The sequence below is a fragment of the Uloborus diversus genome, chromosome 5 (assembly GCF_026930045.1).
Source record: "Uloborus diversus isolate 005 chromosome 5, Udiv.v.3.1, whole genome shotgun sequence".
Lineage (NCBI taxonomy): Eukaryota > Metazoa > Arthropoda > Arachnida > Araneae > Uloboridae > Uloborus > Uloborus diversus.
Window position 1 is genome coordinate 100,307,792 of NC_072735.1, and position 27,009 is coordinate 100,334,800.

General features: G+C 33.6%; 1 protein-coding gene across 4 annotated transcripts in view; it reads right to left on the reverse strand.

The window, feature by feature from the left end:
• Nucleotides 1-26,254, reverse strand: part of LOC129223396 (rab11 family-interacting protein 3-like) — a 205,483-nt gene extending 179,229 nt beyond the window's left edge. For all 4 annotated transcript variants that reach the window (XM_054857990.1, XM_054857988.1, XM_054857989.1 and 1 more), the window contains exon 1: nt 25,975-26,254. In XM_054857990.1, coding sequence (XP_054713965.1) covers nt 25,975-26,109 — 135 coding nt within the window. In that variant the 5' untranslated portion in view covers nt 26,110-26,254. The remainder of the gene's footprint in view (nt 1-25,974) is intronic.
• Between the last annotated feature and the right edge of the window lie 755 nt (nt 26,255-27,009).

Below are 27,009 nucleotides of genomic sequence, written 5' to 3' on the forward strand. Positions count from 1 at the left end.
TGAAGGTTATGAAATTAACTGCATAGTATCAACCACTAACACAGTCGGAATATTTTCCTAGGGTTAGTTTTACGACCCAACATTAAGTTTGTCAAGTATTACCCTACTACGCGTTGGAGTTGTGGCTTGAACTCAAGGATTCTCCGGACTAGGTTTGAAGAGTTTAAATCCCTAAATACCTTTCCTCCTTTGCTAAGCCCCCGGTGCCAACCGCTCATTTCTAAAACAACGTTTCATAGACCTACGAAGCCTTCGGGGATAATTCTTGAAATCCTGATATTTTCCCAGTCTTCTAGACGAATTAAAAATTAAAAAAAAAATAATAAAATAACTTGGAAGTGAAACATTGACTGTAATTTTCTCGAAAGATGTCAAAAGTACAATCTTCATAAAGAATGGTCTTTTTTTTCACCTGCGCGCCTTGCTGAGGGCCTCAAGAGGGGTTGTTAAGTCCACATCCGACTTCTGAAGAGGAGGAGGAGGAAAAACGGGACGAAAATAACTCTTCCTCTCATCTGGATTAGGAGAGGAAGACAGATGCAAGGGGCGAACTTTGTAGCATGAGTCTTTTCCGGAAATATGATTCTTTGTTTGAGAACATGTGTTGGGGATGAAGAAGATTTATTGTCATTTTCAGTTGTAACAAAATTGAAGGATAGAACGACATTGCATGAGTCAACATTCATAACTCTCGGGGGATCGTTTTTAATTTAATGGTAGTTTAACCTTCTATGGGAGCCATACTTTTAGTAGAGGAGCATTAAAATCGTTTTTTGATTGGTTTAAGAAGGGAAAATCCTTTGAGTTATTAAGATTTAAAAAAAAATATGTTAAGAATACTACCCTAGGCCTTGGTACCGCCTGATCCAGGTGGTGAAATCGTTCACTACCCATATGGACATCTAAAAATTGGCGAATATGGGGAAGTACTCTTCCCAGAGCTTTATAAAGGGTTAAGAAGAAACATAGATAGCTATAACTTGTTAGGAATTGATATGATTTATTAATATCAGAAAGAGTTGAATAAAGTTGCCTCCAATATTTGTTGCAAATCAAAACAAAATAAGCAACTGTAAGAAGAAAAGATTTCCGACCCTAAGGTAAAACATCAGTAGTGGCCACTTCTTCAGTAGTCGTTACATCAAGGTTTAAAGCGCAATAGTAGTGGCCACATTGAAAAACACTTTTAAACTGTAGGTCTACAATATTAATTGCCCCTCTTGAAACTCAATGAGCGTTTAATAGCCCAACTCTTTCCAAATCTTCCCAATTTCTAAAAATGCAAGAATTTCAATTTGTTCAATTTTTATAATTTTTTTTCTCAAACCTCAAATTTTATCCATCAGTGGCTACTCCAAAATCTGAAAATTTCAGTAGTGGCCATCTGACATTTTCCCTTCCGAAGTATTTACATTGCTAGCTTTAAATTCAAATAACTGATGAATAAAATTAATTCAATATGATAGTTAACATTAAGTACCAACAAAAAAATCCCATTATTATATTTCATTTCTTTCTTCAAAGTACAAAAGTAAACTTGAAGTGGCCACTACTGAAGCATTGGCTACTACTGGTGTTTTACCTTACGTTGACAAACTGTTTACAAAAACGTAAATACGTTTGAAAAACAAATCTGCATATTTTCGGTAATTTTGAGAAAAAAAAATACGGAAGAGAAAAAAAATCTTTGAAGCACGCAGACGATTTGTAAAATTAAAACTGGGGGGGAGGGGGGACGTCACGAAAGTGTCCTAAAATAAGCAAAAAAAAGGGGGGGGGAGGAAGAAACCACTACCAGAACTCAGATAAGCATAAGAACAAAACAATAAATCAAAGCTAAATCCTAAATCGTGTGTGACAAATATTAAATATTTAAATTTACAGATTAAAAAAGCGAGACATTGAGAGATTATGACCCAAAACGTGAGCATAAAAACTTATGAGGACATCGGTGCCTCACAGCAAAAGTAGGATATCTTAGTGTTATTCCTGGGATTAGATGCCTTATGTTGCTCTGAGGCGACAACATGTTGTAGTAAGTTTACTAAAATATTTAAACAATCATAAGAAACTGATTTCCACTTTTTAGCGAAAACAGAAGTTGCCACAATAGTAGATAATGATTTTTTCGTCTATGCATACAATTGTTTTTCAAATTCCCGAAGTTTTGCAAAAAACGTGGGACAAATTTTTAATCATTTACGTTGGTTGAAAGAAACGATAAGTCTATTCGGTAGGCCATAGGAAAGTAAAGAGCTATCTTTTCATTCGATAGACCATAAATTTCTCCTTGACCATAAAAAAATTTTAAATCATTTTCTTAAAATATTCAAAAAGATAAACCACTAAGATTATACCAAAAGATATTAAAAAAAACTTCAATTAAAATTTTTTAAAAATATACTACTAGAGCGTGATAGTGCATCCTTTTCTAAAAGATAATATTTCAAACAAAAACTCTTACATTTAAAAAGATAATAATTAAAACTAATATGTTTCATCACTGAAAATAGGAGTTTTTTCTTCATAGCAGGAAACATCTCACGTTCATCAGCAGTCTTCCAAAAAAAAATAATAATAATCAAGTTTTCCATAAATTAATAACCTCCTTATGCAACGAAAACTGACACATTAATTAACAATTGAGGAATACAAAAGAAGCGAAAATTGTCAAAGATAAATGAAAAACAAAATCCCTGCTAGATTTCGAGATTGGTGCTCAGTGCTATCTCTCCAAACAATAAGAGTCAATATTATCTCTTATCTAGTGAACGCGAGCGAGAAACAATAGGATGCGGTCAAGGACTAACAACACATAATAATAACTGTCTGAAAAAAAAAAAAAAAAAAAACTGCGTGAACCTCATTTTTGAGAACGCAATGTGTAATCGTACCTAATCATGAAATACCACACGTGTACATGTGCAACACAACTGTATTAAGTGCAACTAAATTCAACTGATTGAATGCAACATAAATCTTCATGCGCAATAATACAAAAGGAGTAATAGGGGAGAGAAATATTCAGGAAATTAATGATCTTCACACAACTATAATTGTAGTTTCATCTCATTGAGATTGATCACTTTTAACCTATTGCGGAGTCTTTTTCTTTCTCTAGAAGGGGTACGTGGTTGAGGAGGAGGGGTGAGATTTATTTAGGTTTAGGTTATTAAATAAAATTGTTTTCTTGTTAAGTAAACTTTTCCCGGCCTTAGTACATACTATTTTCAGGCAGGGCCACCCAATGGTAGGTCACGACTCACGAGATGTCATTGTAACTTTCAAAAAATTTCCGTACTCCGCAAATTTTGTCTGACAGTTCGGCAAATTAGTAGGCAACACTGCCATTTTTAAACGACCGAATGTCTCTTTTCATTAGATGTATCTATGAATGCATACCCATATTTCGCCATTTGGCAAAACTTGGAGTTCCATTCAGAAAATAAAGAATTTCCGCCCTCCCAAAAATATAAGGTCGGAACGCCCCTGTTCTCAGGTAGTGAAACTGTTAACTATATTCACTAAAAGAATGTAAAATTTGGTGGGTGAAGTATTCCTCCCATAACCTTAGAAAAGGTAAGAGAAAACGTGTGATTTCTCAAAGGTTTTACATTGATTTAAGCATTTTTTTAACACTAGGGGTTCGGAGCTCGTTGCGCTTGTTCAGCACATCAATATAGTCGGCGGGGATAGATAGCACATCAATACAGTCAGATCATCAAAAGTCTGGATGCGGTTCAATGGTGCACTCCTGATAACATATACTGGGTAGATAGCGCTTTTTTTTTTTGGATTTGCCGATGATGCCAGAACGAAGCGATAATTTCTTAAACTTTGGCAACCAGTCACCATTAAGGTACACGGAGGGTCTTCGTTCGGCAGGCATTGAACCTGCGCCTCTCCAGGTACGAGTCCAACACTTTACCGATCAGGCCACAACAGCTGCTTCACACGAACAACTGTCAATAATGAAGCCCCGACAGATCATGAATTTTGGCAGAAAGCCCCTTTTAGAACACATTGTAATGTACACTTTTTGGTGTATCTTTTAACTTTTTTCCCACATTTGAGCGTTTGGTTAGGAAAACGAAAACTCTTTCCATTATGCTCTGACTTCTTTACCTTTACTAATAATAAAGCTGAAAGTCTGTCTGGATATCTGGATCTCTGTCAGTCTCTCTGGATATCTGAATGACTGTGACGCGCATAGCGTCAAGACCGTTCGGGCGATTTTTACGAAATTTGGCACAAAGTTAATTTGTAGCATGGGGGTGTGCACCTCGAAGCGACTTTTCGAAAATTCGATTCTGTTCTTTTTTTATTCTAATTTTAAGAACATTTTTCCCAAGCAAAATTACCATAAGATAGACGAGTAAATTACCAAGTTATCATAACGTGGAACCGTAACATGGGCAAGCTAATTGGCGAGATTCAGATTTTTATGGTGAAATTCACCATACATTATTTGAAATATACAGGCGAACCAAAATACCTTTTAATTTTTCTACTACGGGCAAAGCCGTGCGGGTACCACTAGTTATCTAATAAAAAGAAACACCATCCGAAAAGTACTAAGTACTGGTCAGTTCTTAAGAGATAAAACAAAAAGAAGAAAAGGTTGCATGTAACTATAAAAGAAACAGCAAGAAAAGCCAAGCAGGAAAAACAATACAATCTCGACTAGAAATAAAAAACACAAGCCCCGATAAAAAGGTCCGACTTTTTCTGTCTGTCTCAAGTTGAAGGGACTCTAATGACGACATTTGCCAACAGATGAGTGATCAAGCATACAAATACAGGAAGACAAACCCTTTCTTTCTTGGTAAGCTTCCAGGAAAGACTGGCACTGTGCTGCCACCGGGAAGATGAAAGGATTCGTTCAAGTTTTATAAGTGCAGATCGCGCAGTAAACTGGAGGGAGGGAAAACGAAATCCGATAAATCAGATTAATAGATACAGCCTGAGCGAAACGTGACTGTTTAGCAGAAGCGGAACGCGTGACATAACACGAAATTAAACACAGATTTATAACACTCTGACGGGTTAAGCGCTAAATAACTATTTACCACATAAAGAAACTATGAAATGAAGAGTTTGCACCCTCTGTGTACACAAACCAAGAAATTCCTAGAACGCAAAGCAAACTATTTATCTTTCATTTGCCAAACTTCGCAAAAAAAATATTTTTCCTCGTTTTCACAACTAGCTATGTTGCCTTTTGTAATGGTTACCTGATGTAAATTATTAGATGTTTCTTCAAAATACGACAGCTAGTAAGCCTTACTTATTTCGTGATTCCTGCCCAGCTGTATTTTCTTCTCGGGAAGATTTCGATAGCTAGAAGTCCCTTCGATGTTTTCAAGTTGATACCAAAGACTAGGTGTTTATATTGTTAGAATGAAATGATTATAGACCAAAATTTTGAGACCACGTCAAATCACCAGCTACGAACCATTCCCTTATTTTCTTTCAAGATGCTGCTAAAGGACATAAGTTGATAGATATCACTCCCCTGCCCTCCTTTTTTTTCTTAATTTTATTTTAGAGACGGAGGAACGCAGTAATAAAAGATTTGTGAAAGTGCTACTACCAGTTATAGGTTGAGTCACAGAAAACCAAATATCTCCTGTATACTAACTTCTCTGTCGTTATGATCGACTATATTTTTTTTACAAATGTCGCGATTTACCTTGAAATTTTCTGCTTGTTACTAAATAAAATATGTTTTAATGTATTGGTACTTGAGAAAACTTTTTAAAAAAAGATTTTGAATACAACTGAATGTCCAACGTATATTTGAGGCAAACCTAACCTGGAAGCGTCATAATGCTGCGATTAGGATCCAGTGGCGCCTCGAACTTTGTTTGGGGGGGGATCACAATTTACCGAGTGAAATAAAGTTTACCGAATGAAAAAAACAATTTTAAGAACTATAAAAAAAAAAATAATAATTTTCAAGTTTCAACATGGCCTCTAAATTTGCCGAACAGGATTACAACATAATACGATTAAATTTATTGCATAAAATTAATAACATAAAATTATTGAATGCAGAATTTTCTGGGAAATTTCAGTGACTTCCCATTTGGGAGCTCCTGTTAGAATCTGCGTAGTCTTCACAATGTTATCAGGTTAGGTTTGCACCAACTTAAGAAGTATTTTCTTAGTATGCCCTTATTTTCATATTTAAAGAAAAATAACAAAGTTCACATTTTGTAGAAAGATAGCAAAATGAAAATTTTTTTTCGGAGGAAAGGATAATGTAGACGTATTAATAGCTCTTTATTACATTTTAGCTGAATAGAGGAAAGCATTAAGGAAAGACGTAAACTCCAACCAGTTTAGCGCCAAACAGATACGCAACAAAACTAGCGTTTTCGTAGCGGCCAAGGCTTTCTTAACAAAGAGGTTGAAAGATAAATTAGCATGCGAACTCGGAAATGTGTGAACCAACAATATTCTCATAATTATGATCGCAAAATCCAGAAGAGAAAAAACACAATACATGCATGGGAACGTAGATTGTTGTATTTATGACCTGAGCTATAAAAACAGCGGCCAAAGCTTGCATACCTAGGCTAATGGTTTTTTAACATTTTTTTAAAGACTTCAAAAGCAGCGTTTTTAAGAAAAATATCTCATTTAGAAACATAATGTGTCATAAAATATCCATAAAAGTACTGACAAAGTTAGCTTATCTGTGTGAGAAAACTTTTCCTTCCGACCATAAACCGTGTCATGTGATTAGTAGAAATTAAAAAAAAAAGTTTGTATTGGCTATAACTCCGGATATCAGCTGTTTTAGCAAAATATTTAGCAGTACGATTTTCAAATTTTTAGAATTCAATTGGAAATAAAAACTTCAAAGCGCTATAACAGTCAATTTCATTAACTTAAACTGATAAGGATAACTCTTGCACAAGACAAACCGATAAGGATCTAACTTCCTGATTAACGTCCGTCCCGAAAATGATTCGTCACTTTATTTTTGGCAATACTATTTGGGTGGTGGGGGAGGGGCATTAATTTTAAAAATATTATTAAATTAATTAGTTCATTTCAATTTCTGCGTGATTCATAATCATAACGTCTCAAAGTATCCCCCCTCCAGGGCCCGACTAACTAAAAGTGAGGCCCTAGGCCCACAATAATTTCGAGGCCCCCGCCCGAAGACTTTATAGCCCAGTCGGAATGCAGTTTTGGGGGCCACTTTGTAAATCACATAGCTATGTAAAACATTTATCATGTGCATTCATGAAATTTTCCTTTAAGGAAATTCTTTTCCAACTAAAAAGGCATTTTTTCATGTGCATTTTTTATACGCATTTTAACTTTAAAAATGCATATATTTTTTGTATAGTTGTAATGCTATGCATAATTCTTTAAGTAATTTGGGAGCCCTTAGGAAGATGGGGCCCCGGGCCCAGGCGGCCTGTGCGTTAATCAGGCTAAAAAAAAAAAGAAAAAAAAAGTTTTGGTCTGAAATAGCGTAGCGAAAGTCAAGAGCCCTCCCCTAACCGAGTCGGAGCAATAAAAACGAAGAGCACAATACTAAACCCTCGATTACAACAGACATCAAAACTTTTTGATTAATTGTTTTTGAAACTGAATGCTAATGGTACTAAGGATTTATGTGGTGATGACATTATTTTCTAAATTATTGTAGTAATACCTCTGCGACGATAAGTATACCATTTTATTCAGCCGATAAAAAAACATCAATGAATTTATGTCCCTGAAAATTTATGAGTGGCCAAAGAAAGTTTTTTTAAAAAAAAAACCTTGGACTTTATTTTCAACAGTACTTCAGTTATTTAAAAAATATGCTTAAAAACTTGAAGGTATTCCAGATAAAACCATTTTTTCTACAAAAATCAAACATTCGATTAAAATCGAATTAAAATCAGAATCTTAAATAGCTCAAATGAAAAAAGAACATAAACTACTAGTGAAGATACCATATGTAGCACCAATGTTCTTATATTTTCAAGCCCCAAAATTGTACAGAATCAGCGAGTGATCACAGCACCATTCTCATTTTTAGAAAAGTTCAACATTTCAAGATAAATTATGGATAACGATACTTGAAACGCAGTAGGAAGTTTTAAATGCAAGGTTTTTCTTTTTGACCAAACAAAAGTTCTCATCCATCAGACTTTTGATTGAAAACATATTAAAGTAGAAAGATACAACTATATTTTCAACCCCGCTCCCCTCTTCCCATCATCATCTTTTTTTTTTTTTTTTTGAACGCACAAAAACGAGAAACCAGTTTTACATAAAAGCTTTACTTTTTTACAATATAAAGCTAGCATACACATATCTGATAGGATTTGTTTTTCTCCCTGAAGTGCAGGTGAATTTTAGAAGCGTGTTCAAAAAGAACCTGATTCTCCTCATCTTCCAAAACAAATCACGTATAGTTCAGCATTATGAATGCTACATTTCATCATTTGATTGCAACTGCCTTTGAATAGCTATTAGATCCGCGATGTTTGCTTTCTTATAGTTCTTGAGAAGACTATTAACGAAGTACGAAAAATTCATACATGGTCCTCATTCACCTCAGTATTTATATGAAGAACTGAACCCGACAAAATGATTAGCCTCGTTCCATAAACAAATGATTTTTTCATTCGGCGTGGAGAAAATTAACACGCCCATTCTCAAAGCTTAGGGATGGGTGAGAAAATTTTAAACTTTTCGGTGGAGTGGAATCCCTCCCAGCAGATCTCATTACCAAAGAGAACAGTTCTCTGATCACATGTGGGAACCTTTTCTTATCTGTTATACGGGGTGTCCGAAGAGTCCTTGAAACATTTTAAAAATTCGTAGTAAAGCATCAAATTATCGTATGAATAGGCGATTTGCGCCATAATCCTTCAAAAAATCAAGGTTTTTTTTTTTTTTTTTTTTTTTTTTTTTTTTTACGACATTGTAAAAAAAAAAAAAGTAACTGCAGGTAATCGCTGTGTCGACGCAGTAAGTAAAACAAATGTCATGTGAGCACTGAGCAAAATGAAGTTTTCAAAAATGAGTACATTCATGCTTTTCAATTTTTTTGAAGCCTTTTGTTTCAATTATGAGTATCCAGTATTCATGTTTTCAAATAGTGCGCTGAATTATTTCACACTGAAAAATGAGTTACATAACTAGGTTAAACTCATTTTTGAACTTATTACATATTCAAAAATGAGCATAAACACCTCAATGAGCAAATGTTGTTTTGAGTATTTGAGGAGCATTTGAATGTTTCATATTTGAATACCACATAGTTGGAGTCATTTTAACTGAGATATCTTTTTTAAATTTTAGTACTTTTTCGTCATTTTAAAAATTGCTGCTTTTAGAGTGAGGTGTTTGATCATTGTATTTAACAGAAAACCATGCCTTTCATTACCAGCGTTCAAAGTGTGAACCATTTGAAGACATGGGATGAAGTTTAGCAGGGCCGTCCGAAAGGGTGGTAAAGCGGAGCAATCGCCCCGAGTTCCATGAAATGAGGGGGCGCCGCAAGGCGCCCCCTTATTTTGTTTATCATAGATGCACAGTCGTAAACACACAAAACAGATAATCATTGCAATAATTCTGTATTTGTTCCCAGTGCACAGGTATATTCCTTTCTCCCAGTCCCTCCAAAACAGATTCTGAAAATATTTTAGAATCAAATAAAGGCTCCCTTCTATTTTGTCTAGTTCCCACAAAATTTATTGGAATTCTGCCCCTGCGTTCAGTGGTGTAACCAAAAAGAAATTTTAGGGGGGGGGGCACATAGAAAAAACAATAAAAAGAGAAAAGAAAATTTTTAATGTGATAGAAAAGAAGGGGGGAGGGTGTCCGGTCAAAATTTTGAAACTTTTAGTTTTAAAAACGAATTTTAGATTTTCTTTGCAGATGCTACAGAGAAAAAATTAAAAATTGTAGAATCTGCGAAGCAGTATGGCACAAACCGCATAAGACAATTTGTTTTTGTACGAATTTTTAAAATGGGTCACGGATTTTTCAGAAATCCTTTATATTCTTGTTAAATATCGACTAAAGTTTTTTTGAAATGAACACATGAATTAAAACGACAGATATAACTAGATTTTTTCCCCCACGGAATGAAAATACTCCTTGCATTTTTTAGAGGAGTAAAATTCATTTTGAAGGAGTGAAACCAACAAAAACAGTAAAGATCGTAATAATGATCAATTCCATAAAATATGAACTTTCTAAAAATGAAACAGAATACAGAAAGAAGAGCTGAGAACTAATTTGAATTTTAAACATTTAGAACGTTTGAAATTTGTCTTTAAAAACATCAACAAAATATTCAAATACAGTAGAAAATCGCTATAACGCACAACTCGGGACCAGAGGTTGTGCGTCATACAGGTTTTGGCGTTATACAGATCATTTCAGAAATTAAAAAAAAATAGTACATATTTAGGATATATGAACATAATTTGCACATTAAAATAACTTTTTTACTACAATGAATGATAAAGCACTAATTATGCAATTTAACATATAATAGAATCATTCACAAAGAATATCGTTGCCTCAGAGCAACAGTAAGACATCTAATTTCAGAAATAAAAGTAATCTTACTGTTGCTCTGAGGTGACGGTATGTCTCATCATTGAAAAAGAAAGTGCATTATTGTGCATTTTCACCCATAACAGCTAAATTTACACAACATTTCAAAATTTAATTTGCCATATGTTAAAAAGGCAAAATAGAGTATATGTTTTTTAACTGAAAAAGTTATTGTTTACTTCTAAAAAGTCGTGAGTTTTATAGATAATTGCGTATTATAGGTCGAAATTATAAAAGTATTCTACTGTATAATATTTTAAAATTTCAAATTGCTCTTTTTTCTATTTTCCGCAAAGTTAAATTTTTATTTAAAATGTAAAACATGAAAATAAGCATGACTAAATTTTAAAGAAATATTCCCAACTTTCCATGCATAAATACTGTGTGGTTCTGGTAACTTGATGCTTGATCTTAGACGAGATCATTTATGCTTAGGTTGATAAACTAGTAATTTTAGATTGGGCATAGTACCGGTAATCTTTATCGCAATACGAACTGGCCTTCCTCATTTCTACTTTAACAAATAGAAATGTTTTAAAGCTCAGTGGATCGGAAGCGAACTTACCAGAGCCGTAGAGATGCGCTTGTAGAGATGTTAAAAGTGTCTATGAATCCAAAATGAAGTGTGAACTATTCTACTGTACTAAAAAAATGCAGAAACTTTGGCTTCATTGCTGTGTGAATGAAGGTGTTGTAATCCACATGATTGCGCGTATGTTCGTAAGATTGACCAAAAGCGGATTAATATTTTAGAGACATTGCAATTCATCAACAAAGTCAAGGTGATTCCAGATCGTGCTGTTTTAAGAACGATTTTTTTTTTTTTTTTTAACATTAGGGAATTGAGATTGAAAGACAACTCACTAACGGTTACCACTGAAACAATTTAGCGATTTTATCTATCTTTTTCGAGTGAAAAAATAGCAAGTAATAAAGAATATGCAAAAGAAGATAATCCGTGTTTAAGCGTTTTAGACAAACAAGCTAAGATATTACAATATAATTGTGTCTTTTTTGCATTAATTTATTCAAAGAAAAGGAAAACAGAGCATTAAGAACAGATTTTGTAAAAAATTTAGAGCAAAATAATTTACAATAAGCAAGCATACTTCCTACGTTAAGACAAAATGCAAAATCAAGCTTATTCAAACTACAATAACCAAAACTTGTACAAAATCCTGTATTCCATTTCAAAAAGCAGCGCCGTTGCTAAGCGAAAAAAAATCTGAAGTGATGGTTTTTCAAGGAGTTTCAAAGAGTGAAAATACTCCTTAACACTTCTTAGAGGAGTTAATTCCTTCTGGAATAATCAATCACATAAAACAATTTCTAAGGATGAATTAGGAAATAACAAGGAAAAAATACATGAACACCTCGTTTGTTTTTTAACATTTAGAATATTTGACACATTGTATTCAAACATTCAAGTGTGATACTTCTTTTAAGTACAAAACGAGAAAATTAGCTTGATTTTGTTTTTGGCATATTTCCAAATTTCAATAATTATTTACTAATTTAAAATACTAATAATAATAATAAAATAAATAAATACATAGCATTCTAGCATATGTTGCGTTGTAATTTTTCCAGAAAAACTAATCAACTGATTGAGTAATAAATCAAGGTACGTGCGTTTTTTTTAAAAGTATACGAGAAGGCAATTGTTTTTCTATTTTGCCATTTCAGCGTCAAAAGCGGGTTTATCACCATTATCGATTAACAGCTTTTGTCCATCGACGCCGTAAAATAAAATTTAATGCTTAAGTGCCATTAATTATCGATATCAGATGAATAAATTTTAGTATTTAATCAATACGGTTCAAAAGATAAAAGCATTTTTTATTGCTAGCCACAACAGTTGCATCAAGTAAAATAAATGCAAAATACTAGGAACTTCAAATTATTCCAATCGGCAGGTCAGCCAGAACTTTTTCGGGTGCGTGTTATATCGGACCTTGCAGGTATGTATCGATATTAAGGGTACCCAACATCCAAGGTCAAAAATGGCAAGTTTACAAGGGAGCATTAAAACCTTTTTAATACTTTATTTTCTTGTTATCAAAACCATCATATCACAACTCACTATCTAGCGAGCTCTTATTGGAAAAAAAGATACAGGAGGTTAGAAAACTGATGTAAAAGTGTAATAAAATCACGATTAAGAAAAAGAAAAAAAAATTAAAAAAAAATTAATTTGAACTTTGACATCTTGAATTCAAATTATGTTTTTCGCAATCACGAGTGTGTGTATGTAGGCGTATGTGTTTGTGTGTGGGGGTATGTGTGTTGTGTGTAGGGGAATGTGTATGTGTGTAGGCATGTGTGTTTGTGTCTCTGTGCAGGCATAAGTGTGAGTAGTTGTGTGTATGAATGTGTGTGTATGTGTAGGTGTCTGTATGTATGCGTTTGTGTGTGTATTTGTTTGTGTATGTGTGTATGTGTTTGTGTATGTGTGCGTGTGTATGTATGTGTTTGTGTGCGTGTGTATGTGTTTGTGTATGTGTGCGTGTAGTTGTGTATGTATGCGAGTGTGTGTAGGACATGGATGCAACCTGGAGACAGCTTTCGCTATAGGAGCAGCATCGTGAGGATCCGGTCGACGGTGATGGTGCGGAGGGTGGCGGTGGGAAAATAAAATGATAGGACATCAAAACAGTCAAATGAAAGCAATAAGCAATCGTGATTGCTCAAAAAAAAAAAACAATTGTCAGGTTGACATTTTGAAGGTTGGTTACTTTACCATTGATCAGGGGTGCCCACGGGGGGGGGGGGATTATGGCACAAGTTGCGCCATCAAAATTAGAGGGGGGGGATTTATTATTTTTTTTTTAATTTATTAATTTAAATTTATTTTTAATTTAAATTATTTATTTTATTTTGTTTACATTTTATTTCATTTATTTATTTAGTTTGTGTGTGTGTATTTCATTGGCGAAGCACAGAACTTTTCTAATAAAATAATAATAATTAACAACAAATAAAAAAAATAAAAAATATTTTAAAAAATAAATAAAAAAATTATTTTAAAAAATAATAAATTTAAAAAAAAGAGATAAAAAAAGAAAAAGGGAAAAAGGGTTGAGAATTTTTTTTTTTTTGGGGGGGGGGAATTTGCGCCATTGAACTTGGGGGGGGGATGGGCACCCCTGCCATTGATGGCTCAAATATCAATAGCATGCATTATATAAATTTAAAATCAAAGGTTGTGGAAGGGGTTAACTCCCTTCGTTGTGTCCTGCATCTAATTGTTAAAAGTTCATAACTTAGTATGGTCCTCTTCCCTAACAGTTATCCAAAAAAAAAAAAAGTCATTTTCCAAGAGGAAGAGGGGGATCTGATTTTAACAATTAAAAATCACACGACCTTTCGTTTTGAAATAATGATTCTTAGTTTGCAAAAGGGGTTGTCCACAAATGATGCATAGCTGCCAAGTGCTCCGTTTTTCCCGGAGTTTCTCCGATTTTTATTGCGTACTCCGAAAATCCGATTTATTCCAAAAAATTCCGTTTTTTGACTTTGCTTGTACACTTTTCGATTTCTGAGGAAAAAGAAGAAATTTCCCTATCCTGGAAGGTAGAAATTGTGCACAAACTCAACAAAAGAGGAGGCAATTTAATGCTCTGGAAGCATTAGTGTCAAAATAAACACTGAGTGGGAGCGCTAATCGATCGGAGAACATCGTTTTTTCATTGAGCATTTCAGCTACGTGCAAAACGTAGCCGCCGTGTTTGGTCATTCAGAAGATGGAAGTAGACGATGCTTAAGTGCTTTCGTTTTCAAAGACAAAGCAGAATTGGGGGTTTCTTTTAACTGCAAACTAATGAAAATCAGCAAAATGTGCAGCAAAATGTTTTTTTTTTTTTTTGGTTATTTTAAGTAATTTTATTGAGAAATGAAAACAAGTATACTATTTAAAATTTCATCTTATCCCTATTGCTTTGGACACGAATGTGCTAAAGATTCTCAATTAAATTGTAGTTTCATGGGGATTTTTTATTTTCAAATTATTTTCATGCAACAAATTCAAAATTTTATATCTGAATTTTTGACTTAGTCGCCATATTTGGTCATTTGCGAGATTTAAGTACACAAAACTCTTAAAGTGGCCAAGTTTTCAAAATCGGAATTAGATGTTTATTGCAATGCGAACTATTGAAAAAAATGCGAAATGGGCTTTTTTTTTTTTTCGGAAAATTCTTAATTTTTTTCTTGAAAAATGAAAAAAAAATTTCTTCAGAATATTATGTTATCCTGATTGGTTTGGATGCTAATGTGCTAAAAACTGTCTATTTCATCTAAATTTTAGTTTTTTTTTTGAGGATTATTAATTATTTATAATTACTTTTAATGCAACAAATTCAAAAATCTATCATCTTAAATTTTTTGCATTGTTGCCATGTTTGGTCATTTGCAACATGGAAGTAGACAAGACTATTAATAGCCTAAGTTTCCGAAAACAGAATTGGTTGTTTGTCTCAATGCAAACTATTAAAAATAACAAATGGCAAAAAGTTATGTTTTTTTTAAATTATTTTTTTGAAAGAGAAATTTTATCTGTATTTGATCCTTATTGCCTCGGAGGCTTTGTTATAAGCTGAAACCATTTCATCTAAAATGAAGGTTCCTGCTGACTTCTCATTTATTTATTTATTTTTTTAAATAAATCAGAAATCTATTTTAACTTGAATTTTCCATGTACAAAAAAAGTATTGAATGACTCTATTTTAAAATGTGTGAAGTCCTATTTATCTATTTTTTTCATGAAAGTTGTAAAAACTGCCCCATCTCCAATCCAGTTTGTGTTTCAAAACTTGGTGACAGTTGTGGCCACTAAGTTTTTAGAGTCTAGTGGCCACTGGCCACTTAGATTTCCAAGTCTTGACCTTTACTATGAAGTTGCTTTACTTCCAAGTATAAGAAGTAATCGTGTTTTTTTTTTTATCTTCAATATGTTCTTATGCAATGCATTTTCAATACATGTAAGATATGTATAAAGGAATATTTTAAAAAAGGATTGCAGTTTTATTAAGTCAAACAGTAATCATGGTTTTTTTTTTTTTTTTTTTTTTTTTTTTAAACTTTTCAATATGTACTTACGTAATGATGCTTTTTTAATGTAAAATATTTTTACCTTATACTTGATTGTAGTTTTGTTGAAAATCTAACATGAAAATTCAGAAACGCATTGTAAGGGTGCTTAGAACTTATAGAAGCTTACGGTACAGAAGGAAGGTTTAGCACAGGCCACGATTTGGTGCTCCTATTTTAACCCTCATTGCTCCTATTTTTTCCCTTAAGTGCTCCTATTTTTTTTATCTTGAGGTTGGCAGCTATGGATGTCACTCTTCCATTGAGAGGGGTGGGGCGTGGGGGTTCGTCATATTGTGACAGCTTATAACAAGGGGGATTGGGAGTGTGACAACAAGTGTGACATCACACATTTTGATAAAAATATTTCTCATAAATGTAATATATCGGGATGTGTGACAAGGGTAGGGGGTAAGGTAAAGTGTAACACGTTGGAACAAAGGGGTAGGATGGAAGGGGGAGGGCATATATATTGAAAACAAGTGTGACATCATTTCTGAACAGCCCCTAAGGATCATTTAATATTCGTATGTTGAAAAGCATTCGCTTCATCTATACTCTCACTGGCAAATGATTTTGGATTTGTGTTGATGACTCATTTGTACCCCCGGAAGATAGAACATCATAAAATACATAGATTGCAAAAGCATGGAATTTCTGTTCGATATAAACTCATAGATGGCCTTCACTGTGCGTGCTACAAGTGGCCTCGGTGACCACCCGTGCAGAGTGTCACCTTCCTATTCTGCAGCAGCAGTTGATTATCGAAATCTCACTGGAGTAGATCTTATAAAAATAGTTTAATATCTATGTATGGCCTGTTTGTAATTTCTCGTAGAATAATGAAAAAAAAAAAATTTGTAAAGAAACAAAAAATCACTTCCATACATAAACATATTGAACTGTATTGAAGAGTTACGAAATATGAAATTTTTGCATCGTTGTAGAAAGGTTTATAGAAAATTGGTGAAAGGTTATACTGTTTTACTTACGTTCGGTTGAAAACATAATTTTCAGTAAAAACTTACGTGCTCATAAATGCCGGTAAGAGAAAGAAAATCGAGGATTTTAGAAATTAAGTACAGGCGTCTTTCGTATAACACTATTATTCGCTTCGTGTAGTATCGAAACCATGATATACGAGAGTTTTTTAAAAATAACTTTTTAACTTATTTTTTACACTTATTAATCATGGACATAGTTAAAAACATGTCAATATGTATCGTGTTGTATCGAAACCATGTTTCGTGTTATACGAGACTTAGAAATAATGTGAATCAAGGGATGTGTACCGCGTTATATCGAAACCGAGTTTCATAAAACAAAGTGAAAACTTATTAGAGCTATTATCAAATATTAACAGAATGTATTAAACAAAAATAAAATTCATCTTTTTTAAACATAACTTTCGTGTTATATCAATACCATGAAGTATTAAATTCAAGTTTCCTACCATGTAATAATAATCGCAAATTCGGTACCGTGTAATATCGAAATATGGATAGTTAAAAAAGTTCAGTTTTTCCAAACTGAAACAATAAAACTGATTTCCTTTCAATAATTCAAATTTATGCTGTTTGTAGTTGATACTTGAGTTTACGAATAACTATTACCAAAGGTAAGTTTGCTGAAAGTTTTACCACTTAATGTTTAAGGTGGGGGGGGGGAATACATTTTGTTTGTAAACATAAGAATTTACTATATCAGTTCCTTTGTATAAAGTAAATCTATTTTTTAACTGCACCGTTGATGGGATCAAGTTTTTTGAACTTTGAAGTTGTTTACCTATCTATCAAACGAGGCAATTAAAGCTTAATCCCACATTCTAAAGAGAAAATAGCTGAAAATGATGAAATGATGCATGGTATTTCAAACAAATAAAAAACAGTATGCGTTGCTGAATTTAAGAATTACAGACAGACATTTTAATATGATTTTGATTCAAGTTTTAAATCATTGGCGAAAGTGGGGCAAAACCGCATCAGCTATAAGCTTTGAAGTGGCAATAAAAACCATTTTGTACATCCAGTACACATCATAAGTGCAAATTTTTAATTTTTTTTTGTTGTCGTATTGCAGTGCTAACACATATAATAATTATCTATATGTATTAAACGTAACCACTTGAGGCTGTATTACATTTTAAAATGTAACATTGTGGTACCCACCATTTCATAAAATACTTTAAATTTGCACTTATGGCGGTATTGAACTGGATGTACGATTTAAAGATATTTATGAGATAAAAATAAGCATTTGAGTGGCAAGGTTCTGAGTTTGGAAGTGTTGGTTTATTATAGTTGTTTTATTACATTTTGACTATTTTATCAACCTTTTCAAAATGGGTTTTGTCCTATGGGTGGAGCGAAACCGTGTATAAAAACGTACACAAATGTGTAAAAACATATAGATTTATTACTTGGACACTATTCGACTCAAAAATCATATATAATTCTTTGATGGAATCGGAAATTAATAGCAAGAGAGCCTAAAAAACATTTCCAAAGAATTTCATGAAAACTTAGTTATGAAAAATTGTATGAGGACGAGCTTTTTACTTTTACTGTCCGGTGCTCCCTCCCCAAAACTATTTTTGTACCCGCCTCCATGGGTGCTCATATGCAAAATTTTAAGAGGGGGGAGGGGCTCAGATATTTACCCTATGGTTTAGCAGGATATTTTTCCCCATGAAAACCGATTTCAGTACAGATTAGAGTTATTAAAATTTGACAAATTTAATAACTTATTCATTAATGGCTGGAGAAAAAATGTTTCTACATTTTTGCAAAAAAAAAAAAAAAAAAGTATTAAAAAGCAAGGAAGTTTTTCTAAGGGGGGTCTTGAGCCTCCACTTACCCCCCTATATGGGAACCCATGCCTGCACCTGTCTCAACAGTATTATGAATGCCACTCTTTCAAATGTATTATAAACGAAATGGCGGTGCGGAGATACATCGAAGATTCATATTCATAATGATGTCACTTTCGATCTTAAGCCATGTGTCAATGACATTTCATACAAAGTATAAAATTCACCAAAACAGAATCCGAACAACTATGGTTGACTCGTTGACTATCAATCCCTTCAAATAATGACTTTTTAATCCGAAAAGAAAGAGTAATGTACGCAATTATGCGCAATGATTACAGGTGCGGACATTCGAAAGCATAGCATGACGAGGTCCTATTTATAGTAATTATCCGAATAACATGGAAAAACTTTCCTCTTCAACTAGCGCATCTTTTTTTTTCCCCTTGACAACGTCGGCTTAAGAATCTACACATTTTGTTTCTCAGGTACACTTCAAGGATAAAATTAATCAAACGTAATGAACTTAGAAGAGCAACAAATTCCTTGACTAGCATAAACACGATTTCTACACAGGGACTAGAAGTGGATTTTCTTTCAACTTTTTTTTTTTTTCAACATGCAACCGCAGACGCCTAAAATTGCTAAATGTCCCGTTTTTAGGAACAAAATAAATGGTCATAGGTTCTTTCCAGAGTTCGAGATCCCAGTTTTGAATGTCGCCCGAGCTATTTAGTCGTTTATTGTCAAGTTTAATGAATTACAGCAACTTGAATTATGGTAAAAAAAAAAAAGTAAAACAAATAAGAGTAAAAAAAGAAAAAATAATAATTCAAAAAAACTGAAGGAAAAATATACACGCTTTTGATGCAATATGAACTAAAGAGTAAAAAATAATTTTTGAATGTTAAGTAGTGAAAGAATCTTCCACAACTTATTAATCTAGTTAATTGTTTGAGAGAGCAAAAAATGAGAAGAAAATAATTGACCTAACATTTAACTTGATTGCTTAAAAAAAAGCGCGCGAGGGGGAAATTGTCACAAAAGTATGCTTTTTTTATTTTTTAAAACTATTACTTTGTTCATTAAAACAAATATTTGATTATTCCGACCAGGACTAAATTTGCATGGAATTTCAGCTTCTTTTCTCAGTGAATTTTAACAGAACAGATGGAGCTTCAGATTAGTAAGACATAAGTCCTGATTAAATCGTGAAGATCAATAACGTTTTAAAAAGCAAAACATTTGCTATTTTATTATTAGCCTAATATTAATCACTTCTTTAAACACATTTCACAGAGGAATGTAATATGTGATGCCAGTTCCACACATATATGTTTACAAGCAAAAGGCTGCCAAGTGGTTGGATGACATAATTGATGGAGCAGAGCAGCGTTTCTTAAATTGTGTTCCGCGGAACCCCAGGGTTCCACGAAGCTCTCTCAGGGGTTCCATGAGACTTACATGTTTCCGTTTCACATCTTTCAAAATTTGTCACTCAAAAATCGATAAAAAAGCTTTCCCAAAAATAAAAATAAATTTACTTTTACTTTCATAACTAATCTGAGCTTTATTACCCATCAGGGTTTGCCACTATAGAAATAAATTTGTTTGTCGCCTGATATTGTGCCTTTAAGATTCAACTTCGAAATTCTTCCAAGATCAGCCATAAAGCACCTCTTACTCACTTTTAAACACTTCAATTTCAACAAAATTTCCAGAAGAAAGCTACTGACCCCCTAACATCACCAAAAATAGTTTAAAAGTGACTTCAATGTTGAAAAACTTAATGGAAGAGCATCCCAAATTTCCTTTCCTGCATCATTACCAAATATTGCCAAAAATTACGATTTTTGACGTAAATTTCAAATTTTCTACTATTAATTCTAGCCAATCTCCCAGTATATACACTGTTAAAAAAAACCTGAAAGTTCAGGTAGTTTTCTGACTGATTTTAACAGAATATTTCCGTAAAGCTTCAAAACGCATTTTTTCCTTCCAACAACAGAAATATCACGAAAGGAAGGGATGAAAACAGAATTTTTCCATTTCTAGGGTTGCCGCTGTGCTGTACTTTGTTAGTATTCTGATTAGCCTTCAAGTTATGATAAACATCGCTTTTTTATAGTGCTTATTAAATCGCACTGTTACATGTTGTTAATTAAAAGCTTATTTAGAATAACAACTCAGATGCCGTAGTCAAAACAGATAGCTTGCTATTTCATGTCTGGAAACTAGTACTATGTCGAAACTGTTTTTACGCCTTTGGGCTTTGTAAGTTTGGAAAAATGTTTGCGCCATTTTCAGACAGGCAGATGTGTTTTGATCGCCTTGGTGATTTGATGTGGGTTTTACTGAGTCAGTATTAGAATATTATTGCGGTGTATTATTTTGCTCAATACTTCGAAATTCTATTCGTTAGACGACGTTTATTCGTCGTCGTCGACGACAATTCTATTCGTTAGTCATATTGTGTGTTCTATTCGTGAGAATAGTTTTAGGATCTCATGTTATCCATTTAAAATAAAGGCTATTGGATTACTTGTGTCCAGATGCAATGGAGACACTTAAATTTAGCACCGCTGGTCACATGTAAGTATTGTTGAATATCTTTGTACATGTTAATATACAAATGTATTTTTCTTGTTAATGTGCATTTGATAGAATTCCGATGGTAGCTGATTTAGAATTTATAGAACTACGTATTATAAAGTTACTGTTTTTGCTCTAACGCGTTGTATTCTTGAAAGTCATTAAAAAGTTAAATGGCCAACATTTCGTATCAACCGGAGATTATCGTGGTGTGCGAGCAAGACAGAAAAAATCACTCAGTTTTTTTTTTTTTTTTGACAGATTGAAGGTAAACATTTTGAATCTCTAAATAAAAGTATTTCTTGCTGTTATATTTCTTGCGAAAAGGCATAGTAGATTGTTAATCTTTGAAAATACAATTACAATTTTGACAAGAATAAGTTTTCTTGACTACTTAGAAATCTGGAAACATTCATTACTCCTTTCGGGATTTCATTTATAATAAAAAATATAAATTATTTAATTTATTTCCTTAGGATCTCATCCAACAACTTATTTGAGATTATTGCAAGTTTCTTGTAAAAACATTTCGGGTAAAACGAACTGATTGATATGTTTAGCTTAAGTATAATGCTTATGCACTAAAAATCTATGCTGCTATTCCAATGAGTGAAAAATGCGGAAATCACCGAGGGGGGGGGGGATATACATCATCTGAGCAAAAAATTCTTCACGTATATGTCAATGATTCTGTTTTTAAACACAGTAAATTGGTATGCGGTACTCTCCATCAGGTATATTATTCCATGATAAAGTCAACCGGTTTTTGATGGTATTTTATTTGACTCAATCTGCAAATAAAAATATTCTATTTTTCATGTATGCTTTTCCATGCCACGCCAGAATATGTACGAGGAGATGTGGAAGAAAATATCGAACAGTATCAGCATCAAAAATTGGTGTTATATTTAAATCCACTAGTTTCCTTGCTGGTACTTTTCGATTATTTTTATTCATCTGAAGGTGCAAATTTCGAGATAGATGCCTTGAAAGGTAAGTTATCAAGTAAAAATTTCACTTAAAATATATGAGTAATAAATACAAATTAAAACAATAATAGTTTTTGAATAGTTAACTATTTTTCTATATATATCATTTTAAACATAGGATAGAAAAACGAGAATGAAATTTCAGTAAAATATGTGAAAATGAGAAACGAAAAAATAGCGCAACGAAAAATCAAGAACCGAAAGTTCTGTAAAGACACAGAAAATATAAAAACGGAAAAATAGATGAACGGAAAATTTAAAAACGGAAAAATAGATCAACGGAAAGAAGAGAAATGGAATTTTCGTTAAATCACGGAAAATTTATAAATGGAAGAACAGAACTAAACGGAGAAATGAGAAATGGAACTTCTGTTAAGTCACGGAAAATAATGTAACGGAAACGTAATATTTACGGCAACTTTGCTGCCGGTACTTTATCCGTTATTTTCAGGAATTTTTTTTAACAGTGTATGGCAGCAGTTGCAAGAACAATTTTAACATTTAACGAGGAAGGACCAATTTAACATACAGTGGCATCAAATAAATAACTTTAAAAATTGTTGTAAAATAAGAGAGACTTTAGTTTTTAAGTTTTAAAAACTTTTTCTTTGTAAATTTTAGTGAATTATTAACACTATTGCAGGTAAAACACATCAGTATTTCTTTTCCTAACTAAGAAAATATTTTAATCATATAACTCATGCATAAATTCTGAAGCTATTTATCCCTTTTAAAAATACTCAGAATCACAAATAGGCATAGGGGGCTAGCACAAAGGGGCAAGGGGAGCAATTGCCGTCTCACTTTCAACAGTAAACGGACTTTGCCCCTTCACTTGTCTAAGTTAAATGAAAAATAATAGTGATGAAACTTTGTTTAAAGAAACTTTCTTTAAACACTTGTTTAAAGAAAGAACTGACTTAATAAGAGCTTTTTTATGCTTTTTTCATGTTATTATTTTGTAAAAATTAAAATTGAACTTTGATTTTGTTACGAGGGAATCTTTTCTGTGGCCATATGGGCCCGCTTTTCGAGTCCGTTTTTCGAATTTTCGCAAGAAAATCAATTCATTAATAATGACGTAAAAATTCAATTGCTCAATTTTTGAAGAAAAAATAGCTTTAAGGGTGTGTTGCCCACCAAACCTGCCCCCCCGCACCTCCTTTGACACCCCCCCCCACTTTTTTGGGGCACTATGCAAATCGGAGTGTTTTGGTGTTTTATAATAATAAATAATAATTAGCAGTAAGCAGTAATTACCATGATTTAATTAACAATTTGATGACAAATAGTTGTGACATTCTCTTTGAGATAAGAACCTGGCTCCCTCTCCAACAGAACCTTGGGTACGCCGCTACAAACTATTGACAAAAAGCTAGGGGTTCCACGAGAAAAGTGAGCCTTTAAAAGGGTTCCACTGATCAAAGAAATTAAGAAACGCTGGAATAGAGGATTGATCCGAAACCCCTCAATCGCTATCGATGTTATTATCCTTCTCTTCTTAGTGTTGTGAACACATTTCTATTCTTTTCTTCCAATAACTATAACATTAGACGGGTTTATACGCGGCAAAAATGAAATCATGCTCACAAACTCATGACCATAGTGCGGCTGGTGCACCAAAGATGGGGGATAATGCAGGTGCCTGGGGGGGGGTGCCTCAAAAATAGTAGCAGATGGCCAGGGGCGTGCACGGGGGGGGGGGAGAAGGGACATCTTTTCGGCCCGGGCCCAAGCCTTTTAAAATGAGGTGTGAAATACAAGGGTAAAAAATATGGAGGGGGCCCGCAAAAGTCATATGTGACGAGCCCCAAAATTTTTGTGCACGCCCCTGCAGATGACCACAGTAGACTCCTTCCTTCCTCCCCCTCCCCTATTGAAAGCTCCATTTTACTTTTTATTAAATAATAACTTGAGGCAAATATGAAATCCACTTATTATGTCAATTCTTTCCCTAAACACATGAATCGGCCAACTTTATCTTTTTCGATCGATCGTTGATTTTCAACTAATGAAAGTGAAGGGGGCAAATATATTTTACTTTTAATAAAAGTGATCAGACAGTTGCCCCTTTTACAACCCCTCCCCCCCTCCTCCGGAGAGTCGCCAATGCTCACTACGAATTTTATGTAATACACTTGAAAAAAGTAATTAACCTTGTTATGCAGGGGTGCTCACTTGAGAGGTGGGTCATATTGCAGACCGCGACATTGGTGAACATTTTTGGGGTTGTTTATTAGTCTTAGTCCCCTTTGGGGGGTGTCTCATTCTTGGGGTCTTGGGGATGGGTGCTCCGTGACAGTTGAAGGTCAGCGGCATCACTTTTAGGGGGGGGGTGAGAACATTTGTATTATGGTACGTTTCTCCCCACGTTCCTTTTTTTTTTTTTTTTTTGTTTGTTTATTAAAGATAATGAATGTTCTATGTTACTGATAGTTCATTAAGTTATGAAGTTCTTCTCAATATTTACATACCACTATGATTTAAGAGCGAGGGGTGATAATAAACGCATCTGGGCAATCTTTTTTTTTCTCATCAGTTGCTCTTAGAAAACTTTTCCAAGCCTTACCTTATCTCATTCCCAATCCCCATTAACGATTTTTTTTTTTTTTTTCATGTTTCGAATTTTTCATGCTTGGGAGTAGACAAATTATGCTACATCCTAATAACATCTTTCAATTGAAACTGGTAATAAAATTTAAAAAAAAAAATCTTATTCTTGAAGTGAGTAAGAATGAACCAAAAACCATTATTTGTTCCAAGTGATAATTGCTCTCATTGAAATTCAAAGAAGGATTAAATTTAAGATTCTTTCTAGCAAATCTGCCCGCAAGGAAAAAGATGAGGGGAGGAGAGGGTCATGGCACAGAGCATGTCTTTGAAATTGTTGCGATTTGAAGGAGGGGGGGGAGTCGCATTTTAGGGGAATGGACAGCCATGCTTTTAAAGATCTATGAGGAAAAACATTAAATTTCTACAGCAGATTTTAAACAGTTTAGGATTTCAGCAAATGAATCTTAAACCTAACATCTTTTCAGCTTTATATTCATCGTATAAAACCAATACAATTTGAAGACTCCCAGTTTATATGAAAACTTTTTCGCTACATTCTTTTAATCACGATCTGCCAGTGACAGATGTCGCAGTTTCGTCTGACAATCTATCGACTGTCAATACGGTCTATTTTTCCAACAGTGTGGTTACTTCCAGGCTATTTAAAACGATTAAAATTTCCTGAGTTTCTGAGGTCAACGATATAATAACTTGATTTACTACAATCCCTTACATCAGGCCCGCCATTGGAGGGATAAAGGGGTGAATCTTCCTCCTGGTTTTCAGAATGTAGTTATAGACAAAGTATTTTATTATTTGTCGTTGTAAAATGCATTGAGTTTTATATATTTACGCAAAATCACGCCCACTTAAATACATAAATTTTTCCAAAGTCAGGGGAGCAATTGACCCCCTACGGGCCTGCCGAGGCGCTTGCCCCAGGTGACAACTTCTAGGTGGTGGCAAATTCACCTGTTTTCTTTTTCTTTTTCTGAAGCTCGATACAAAAAATTGAAGGAAGATGGCTATGGGCGCAGTTTTAAACTTATGCCCCCGGGGCTTGGAAAAAGTTGTACATCCGAGCCCTGGTTTCACACTAGTTTGTTTCATACAAATTCCGTTGTGATATTTTATTTAAGAAGGAAAACAAAAATTAAGTAACATAACGTACATTTAAGGCTATTTAGAGCACGAAATAAACGTCAAGTTAAAATAAACATAAAATATTGGTTCACTCAACTCTCGAATGTCAAATCTGTAGCTCTGCATTATTTCCGCAATATGTTATTGTAAAACACTCGATGTTTAACATTGATAAAAGTCTCAATAAATAAATAAATATAAAAGTTTTTAACTTACCTCTTCACTACCACCAAAATGTTTTCGGACGATGTCTTTCAATTGATCTACAGATATAATACCACATTTTAGCTCGTCACATAAATCAAACACAACACGTAGTTGCTTGATAAATTCTTCGTCGGCAGTAGCCATAGGTTCACACAACGTTTAACACATGTCCAATCAGTAATATTGGACGGTTGTTCACCAAGAAACACAGCACAAATATACAAACAAACAACAAAAATATATATCACTATTTTGTGGACGGACGCACTCCCAAAACCAACCTCAGCTTTCTTACTTCACATCTAAGCACGCTTCGCCTCCAGCGCGTTGTTTGGGTGCATTTTTAGGGTTGTTAGTTATTTTTTCTCGCCAAGGAGGACGAAAATCAAAGGTTCGGATTGCTTGATTTGGCAAGAAAGGCAGCTTAGCTTTTAGCGATGGCGATTTTTTTCACTCCAGTTTTTACTGATTGAACATATTTAAAGAGCAGTAAATGAAAATCAAATTTTTCCTTACCTAGTGATTTACATTAAATAAACATAACATAGCTTAAAAATAACTCGTGCAAAATATTTGTCCTGCCAGTTTTCTTTTGCTTAACTTTCTGTATTTTTTTTTGTAATGATTATGTGTATTGTATTTTCGTGACACGAAGACACATACCATACGAAGAACAAGGAATATAAATACTAGGGTGAGGATAATAACGACACATTTTTGATGACTTTTTTTTTAAATCTAGGGTTTTTTTTTATTATTTGGAAGTGAGACTTCAAATGCGAGGACTTTGAAATTCTGATCCGCAAATTTTTTTGTGTGACGGAAGTGACGGAGTTGTTTTTCAAATTTTTTCCAAAAGTAATGAGAACTATTAGTAGTCAAAAATTTAGTTTTGTTGATAAACTTTAAAAAAAAGTTTCAAGGCTGAACTTAAGCAGGAATATATTTGCGGATTTAAACTTTTCAAATAATACACGTTTCTTTGATTCAAGTCAAAAAAACGTAATCCACATTGCTTAAGTTTTCTCGTTGTTTGTAATCTAT